We start from the raw sequence: 8,532 nt of genomic DNA, 5'->3' as shown, positions 1-8,532 counted from the left end.
AATATACATACATACATATTTGTTTTGATCTAGTTACGGCTACGTAATGTGTTATTTTAGTGTATACGTACAGTAGAAGCAGTCATTTCAAAAATTATATTCGGCATATAAGTTTTTATTTCAGTATAATTACTAACCTCTCCTTGATTGTCGCCTGTAGGGCACTGTGAGCACTCGTCTGGGTAGATACCACCCCCTCATTAATCATCAATAATTGCACTAGTTGTAGGCGCATTGACGACGTAATTTTTTTTAGAATTTCTACTGCTTGCGGTGACGTAGTTACGATTAGGTGACGCATTTAGTGACCAAAAAATTATTGAGAAGATATAACTGCTATTACTGCATGTTGTCCACAAATAAGTTTTATTTACTTTGGCTACCCTATTCTTACTAATATTGTATTAATATTTGTTTGGGTATCATTATATATCTAATAGTTGGGATAATATTAATACAATCTGACGTCGTGTATGAAGGTTGAGTAACGAGAACACTTTTAGTTTTAATATATTAGTTACGTTATCATAGTTACTTTTTAAGTCAATCTAAGTAATTACCTAATTTGAACTGAAATGAAGTTAAAACTTTAAATGTACCTACATAATTTAAATCTAAAAGTATTCTTACGCATCCTTTCGTTAAATATATGGGTTATATACATTAGACATGATGAATGAAATATTTATTAAGGTATGTAAGGAATAAAAGCTGAAATATATTTAGTTAAAATTATTATTTACATAATATTATAACCGCCATCTATACAAATTAATGCGAACTTTGTAGATAAAAGCCACTCTATAGTTGAACGATTTCAATAAAAATTTACAGGGTTATTTCAAAGAGGGCAGCACTTAACTGACCTATAATTTTACTAAGAAGTTGAACACAAATCTGGTAGATGGCGCTTTTTAAAGTTTATGAAAATAATGATTTATTTTGTAGTTAACATTACATTTTAACTGTTTTCGGTCTTTTTTTTCAATAGTTTGCTGAAAATACCCAATTGTTTGTGTATATCTTAAGTTGACTTTTTTTACTTAAAGTAAAAAAAGTTAATTTTATTATTGTGCACTTTAGAATTATTCAAAATAAAATTCTATTATTAGGTACGATTTTATAGAAGTAGAAATAAATACCTAATATTTTTTTTAATGAATTCAATTTTTTTAATCGATTGTTTGTATATATTTAAATAAAAGAAGTACGTCAATGATTCTGTAGATACCTACAATATTTCGATTAATATTTAATCATATTTTTTTTGTACTACTTAAAAAGTGTTATAGTTATAAACATATATAAAAGAAAACAAAATTGTAACATTATCATGATGGAATTTATTTTTCTCTATGTCAATGATAGATTACAGTTTCTAAAAGTAACCGCATACTGTTAAAATACATTAAATATAATATTGTATCATTTGCAACAGATAGATTTAACGAAAAATATATTTACCATGGCTGAGTTTATTGTACCTATTAGCTACAAACTTAATTCATCAGAATATCAGGCTCAATATGAGCTATCACAATTCTCGACCGTCGGTCCATCCTACTGATAATTGACAAGGTCAAGGCGAATTTAAAACTCAACATTTCATCATCAATAACTTTTATTAATTCATTTTAACTTTATATCACAGTAGGAAAAGACCGGGCGAAAACCTGAAAATTACACTACCAAAGCGTGCAAGTAACGTAACTGTATAAATAGGTCGTTTGTTATTCTCAATCGAGAAAAAGTTTTCAATTACCGGATACATAGAATCGATGTCTGTTAAAATTTTAACGTTACGTTACATAGATTAATTTGAACAATATTTCAGTCTCGCTCGCAACTCAAATGCTTGATATAAAATACTGTATCCAACAATGAGGTTTTACAATCACTTTCACAAGTTATCAAGTTAACATACGTGTGTATGGATAGATTACATGACACTATTTGATCGATATTCAGCTATAGAAACGACCACGTCTATAATAAGTTAATGACCTACAAAATGCCCTAATTAATTAAAATTACATTCAAGGCATCTGCTTCTTTTATCATAATTATTGGATTTTCGTCACTAGTATGCGCGACCGCATCTTCCTAATTTCATTCGTAACTTTAAATTAAAAATTAAACTAATTCATTTGACTATCACTCATAATTCAACATTCAAATATCAAAATAACAGAACAACACTCAAACTTCAATGTTCTAATACTTATTAATACATCTAGGCTTAAAATCACAATGAAGTGTTGAATGAAATAGGGTTATCATTGGTCTTTAGAAAAAATTGGTCGAATAGATATGTTCAAAGATATAGCGGGCTAAAGCCCATGATAAGATGCTTTCAACTTATGTTCGAGTACAGATATGGTTTGAAGTTACTAAGATATGAATTGATAAATTACAACCATAGAACGTTTGGTTGAAGTCTGTTTTATAGCAGCATTGAAGGTCCCGCTTCTTCGCCTTTGTTTCCATTGGGAAGTAATTAATACACGTATATTTGCTTGAGTTGAGGTTTGAGCTCAGGCGGGATCGTGTACACTTCCTGTTCAGGCTTCTTTTTCACGAGTCGCTTCCAACGACCGCCGATGTTCTTGCGTAAACTGCGAAAACTCGCCCGCTCGTTACCAATAGGCTGCATCAAGTTGTCCTGCAAATAACAACAATAATAAATTAGATATTGTTATGAGCAGATACAAATAAACAGTTCCAACGTAACTTTCGTCTGCATTTGATACCGTTTGTTTGACGCGTTGACCCAAAACAAACATTTCTTTCCGTTAGCGACCCCGGTGCACGAGTGCATTTGCACTAACTTAAACCATTGTGTAACTGGAAGTCTGTTGTAAGTTATTTTAAGCCCGTTGCTATCCAAACGTTTAAAGAAGGTCGTCCCGTCGAACGTTAAATATTATTATTATCAAGTAGGTACGCGGAAACTTGTAACTGTCGCTTTACCGAACGTTCCAGCCAGACTATTCAAACCGCGCTTTTGATTTTAGGATACAATAACGTTTATTTAGAAGTTCTAATCAGAAAATAGCTTTTCTATCGTGATCGATCCTAATTGTCTTCTATATAATTCCTACTTAAAGTTTTGTCATGTCTCTGACTTGAATAAAGAAAATTGCAAATTGAACGTTAAGGTTATACGTATAAGGCAAGCCTTGAATTCAAAGTCATGTTAGCATTTAATGCTTCCTGGTATATTTACAATATGGGTGGTCATGCTGTACCGTTTAATGTTTGCTAATAAATCTCAATGTACGACGTAGCTTTATAACTAGTACTTGGGACAACAATTAGACCGTGATATTAAGGTTAAAGCATTTACGAGACTGCAATTTTAAGAGCACAGCTCTTTGCATTAGCCTCCTTTGTTCGTTTAAGAAAGAAGGTCGAACGGTTACAACATGTTCGCCTTGCACAGCTTTCTACTCGGTAAGCGTGTCCCGACATTTAAATTTATTTTGCACTTAGATCGTCATGCAACGACCAACTCTCTCTCACTTGGTGGGGACGCAGGTTGGACCAGTCACGTTTTCTTTACATTGTACCTAACTTTTCGAAACTCCAGTATTATGATACTTCAGAACTAGAAAGTTGCTAAGTTTACGCATTTTATACCGCAGTGGGATTTGGGTCAAGAATAACAAACAGATGTGACTAGTACGCTCTATTCTAATTAAACTTTACGAGTTTAGCGACTTGAAAGACTAATGTTATTCAATCTAGTAGTTGTTGTTGTTGTTAACATTACTAACCTGATCATGAGGATAGACGTAAGGCGGAGGCAGCGGTGGTGGGAACTGCCACAAGGGCTGCTGACGAAAGGCAAGAGGCTCAGGCGGTGGTTGCGGCGCGGTTTGGAGCACAGCTTCGGCTGGGTGCACCGAAGCCGAGTGCTCCTCACGCTTACGCAGCTTGCTGTGGACGATACGTATCGCCATCATAGTACCATTATTCCCAACCATGGTAACGAAAGGTCCTTCGGCACAAGTACAAGTAAACACACTGGGTTGGATCACAGGTAACAAGTTCCAGTCGGGCAGTCACAACATATTCAATTCACAATTTCACTCACAGCCGTATTGCGGTCTAATCGACGCGTGTAACTAATAACTAATTTAAATAAATTATCACAATTATTTTGTAAGTAGAGCTATTGCACATATCACTGCTCGTAGGAACGCGCGGTAGACCGCGTTATGCGAGCTTCTGCTGCTCGGTGACTAGAATGTTATCGTGAAGATTGGCCGGCAGGTGCCTAGCAAAGCGCTCGCTCGTGCCAAACGACCTCTACGGAGTACTCCATGCGTCTGAGTTGAAGTGGAGGGGCGCGTATGGCTTTTATATATTCGCATCTGACGCGGCGCCAGGGCGGAAGGGAGAGGGAGGGGGCAGAGTTTTGACGATGTGGCCGTTTTCCGTGAAAAACTACGAAGTACGAACGGTTGCGATACCATCGGTCGCTCTCATATTATCGTCATGGTAATGACGCATCCAATGGCCTAACCGTTGGTTTGTCCCGCTTGCTCAAGCCACAAGATTAATTTAGCCGTAATTTAATGTTATAGCGATCAAAACCCAATGGCTTCGTGACGACGGCTGTGAGTGGAAATTGGAATATTTTGAACTTAAATAATTAGAAACAGGTTATGAGTTTAAATAATTTTATGTAATCATACAACGTCTTATAAAATAATATAGTTGCTGCCTACATAGTAATAAGAAATACCCAGAATATTTAGTCATTTCCATTTAGACTGAAGTCATAGCAACGCAAGTAAACACGCCCTCGTTCTGTTGCTTCAGTTATTGCAATAGATAAGAGCAGGCCTGTATTGATTTCACCGATAGCAACAAATCTGAGGGATACGACATTTCACCATCAACTGGGTTCAAAGTCCATAAAATACAAATGCACAGTCGCGTATACATTTAACGCACAGCTGGGTCTATGGATAAAGTAAACGCAATAACTACAAACGTTGCATCTCACTCTAACAAATATGTATTTACGTTCATAAAGGAGGAGGTCTGTATACATATTACTTCAACTTAAAAAGGCAAAGTAGGGCTACAGGGCAAGGGAGAACGGGGAAGGTGCATTGCCCTTAGTCCGTTCCCAACACAAGTAAGCCTTCGGGCTTTGACTCGAATGTGGGATAAAAAACACAGGTAGTAAGCCATTAATAGCTGTTACCCTTGAGATGCGTCTAGAGGATATCGTCAGTCAGTAGCGTTGCCATTGATTCATGAATTTGTGACATTTTAATTAGAATACTACAAGTAAAGTTAATACTTTGTTATTAATGTGAATAATGTGAGAACACAGTAAAGTGAATGGATAACTTATTATTGCGCGTAGAGAATAGTAATCTAACGGAATAATAAAGTGCAGAGACTTCGTAACGCTTCGTAACGTTTAAATATGTCTTATTTTTAAATGAAATCAATTTGACATTTAAAATCGAGGTGAATAAAATAAATGTAATTAAATGACTATCTAGTTTTATAATTCGTTATCACACCTTGAAACATACACGGAAATATTTTTTCGATAGTCAAATTATAAATATTAGAAACGGTTAAGTTTATTTTGGTTATTTCAATGTTTTACGTTTAGAAAGTAGTTACTTGTGTATAAAATACAACGGATTGTTTAGCGTTAAGGATATATCATTGGAACCATTGACGTCAATTCATGATGGGAGTTAATAGGTGTACATTTTTAATATGATCTAGAGAGTATGAAGAGCTTGTTAAACAGAATAATGTATCCGATGATTGCGATCAATGGACATTTAATAGAACAATAATTTTCTCGATGTATCTATACGATTTCATGTATTTTACGCCTTTTGTAATACAAGCAAGTTTATGCTGTTCGGCTACAGTGACGGTTGAAATAAATACACCATGAGTATGTTTCTATCGGAATTTCGCCCGCGAAGGATGGAGATAATGTTCGTTTAAAAATAACAGTTTTGTCTCGGATTGCCTCTTACCGACTGTCGACCTCGCCGTCTTACTTAAATGATCATTGTGTAGATTTTATGTATTATACAATACCCTTGTATTATTGTATGTGATATTACTATTCATCGTGTTATTGCATTGTGTTCAAAGTTTTTAATCGAACGTTAACAACATTTGAATATTTTTTTGACAATCTGTGTTTTTTTAAATAAAAAAAGATATGACTGTTGCAACGATTTATTCTGCCTACTAAATTATTATGTCTCAGAACCTCAATTACACGTAAAGGATATTATTAAATACTTATAATCACTGTCAAAATTATTGTAACAAATATCATACAAACGTGAGTTTTGTGATTGAAATAAAACGTTATAAATTAAACTTGGCAAATCTTTTATCTGTTGGCTTCCGTCGTTTCTCAGACGATGCAAGTCGTCTCTGCGAGGTTTGTTTACAGACAACCTCTCTTGTATTTACGAACGTATAGCTCAGCAGTTATATAAACGTTGGAAGAAAGTCATCAACTCCTCATACATGTACGACAACACATAAGTAAGTGTAATTTATATATATATATATGATGTGCTTGTCGAGCTACACAAGCATTACAGAATAAAATTCTCAAGATACGAAACACCATTATCGATACAAGTAGAATAATGGTCTATTGCATACGCTATAGGGCACAACGGCTATAATTATCTGCTAGGATTTTTAATCTGTTACACGTGATCCAACGAATTCCCGGTGGACTATTCCTTTGTTAAAGCTTGTTGATGCGTTTGAATTCCCGACGTGGCCGTGAGGTCGGAATCAGAGTAAGGCAGAAATGGCAGGTGCGCAGACCGTATGTCTTGCTCTTACTTTATATACCAATTTGTTATTCATGAGTACTGTTGGTATATTTATAACTCGAAGCTTTTTTTATTCGTCTTGTAAATTTACATATTGAAGTAATAAGCCAATGGGACTCAAGATTATAATCTTACTATGCTTGTCAAGATTTCTAAAATCTGGACTTCAAATTATCTTATATTATTTATAGAGATAAACGATATGCTTTAGTGAGGTGTGTATATCTAATAATACCTATATTATTTAGACCATTATAGTTATACAATTAATAAACGTAATAATAAGTACCTACTCAATTAAGAACTTGTTTTGGTAACTTATTTCAAATAATCACGTGTTCTAATTTCACGTTATATCATACTCTCCTCTCAGGAAATTGTAAGTAACTTTCCTATAGATATAATACACTTCGTGAAAGTTACAGTAAACAATAACATAAAAATACAATAACACGAACTTGTTAGCATTTTTACAATTTGTCTATATTTATTATGTGTGATAACCATATAATATAGTTTCTGTTCTGTGACTATGAAGCGTTATTGATATATGAAGGTACTACTTAAATATATTACTGCCAATGTATTATAAGGCAACAATATTTTTTATTCATCACGCATTACGATTAATTAATTATATCTTAAGTATATTTTCTGCATTCAAGGTTGAATAAGGCATTAAGTTACGTTACGATTGAAAACTGTAATTAAGATTTTCGTATTCTGTAGCATTTCAAATGACGTTTTTCACAATAATGATAGTAATGTAAAGTATATTTCTTCTAGATAAAGGTAACTAATGATGATACCTTTCTATTCTTATTTTCAACCGACTTCCAAAAGGAGGAGGTTATCAATTCGTCTGTATTTTTTTTTTTTTTTTTTTTTTTTTTTTTTTTTTTTTTTATGTTTGTTACCTCATAACTTTTCACTGGGTGGACCGATTTTGATAATTTTTTTTTTGTTTGAAAGGTAGTGCTTCCCGTGGGGTCCCATTTTTTTTATTTTTTTTTCCGATTATGGTATCCATGTGAAAACGACATAAGTCTTAAATTTGCATTATGTATATGCGCGACAAATAGGTGAATAACTGAAAATCACGTTATCCAATTTTGATAATTCTTTTTTTATTATAAAATATATACTTCAAGGGTAATTTGGTGAAACTTTGGTAAAGTTCTGAGCACAGGATCCATGACAAAGTAACGGAACGGAAGGGAACGGAACAATTCTGAGGAGCACGTTAGCGATACTCGGTCGAATCTTTTATTTGTAGGTTATTTGGATATTTGAGTCACCTTCCGTAATGTGGTTATGTTTATGTAATTATCATAGTCGAATATTATAATCAACTAGCTACCCACCCCGGCTTCGCACGGGTGCAATACTGATACTAAATATACTACAGAATTTGTTTATATACGACATCACATCGCAAACTTCTAAAATTATCAGTGTTTCTTTACTATATTGTTCATATATTATATACACAAACCTCCCCCTTGAATCACACTATCTTTTAAAATAAACCGCATCAAAATCCGTTGCGTAGATTTAAAGATATAGGAACAGAGAAAGCGACTTTGTTTTATACTATGTAGTGATGGAACTCCTATACGGCTCGCAGTTAGGGTGCGAGCGATATGGGGCAGAATTTCTTACTATCTTTAATCAAATTTTG

At 34.0% G+C, this 8,532-nt stretch overlaps 1 protein-coding gene across 5 annotated transcripts in view; it reads right to left on the bottom strand.

The window, feature by feature from the left end:
* Positions 1-1,323: 1,323 nt before the first annotated feature.
* LOC124532510 overlaps positions 1,324-8,532 on the bottom strand; it is a 167,290-nt gene continuing 160,081 nt past the window's right edge. For all 5 annotated transcript variants that reach the window (XM_047107422.1, XM_047107423.1, XM_047107424.1 and 2 more), the window contains 2 exons: positions 3,777-3,939; positions 1,324-2,662 (listed from right to left, as the gene is read on the bottom strand). In XM_047107422.1, coding sequence (XP_046963378.1) covers positions 2,498-2,662; positions 3,777-3,939 — 328 coding nt within the window. In that variant the 3' untranslated portion in view covers positions 1,324-2,497. The remainder of the gene's footprint in view (positions 2,663-3,776; positions 3,940-8,532) is intronic.

The sequence above is a fragment of the Vanessa cardui genome, chromosome 9 (genome assembly GCF_905220365.1).
Source record: "Vanessa cardui chromosome 9, ilVanCard2.1, whole genome shotgun sequence".
Classification (NCBI taxonomy): Eukaryota; Metazoa; Arthropoda; class Insecta; order Lepidoptera; family Nymphalidae; genus Vanessa; species Vanessa cardui.
The sequence above is the reverse complement of the archived record's forward strand: the minus strand, read 5'-3'. Positions and strand labels throughout refer to the sequence as shown.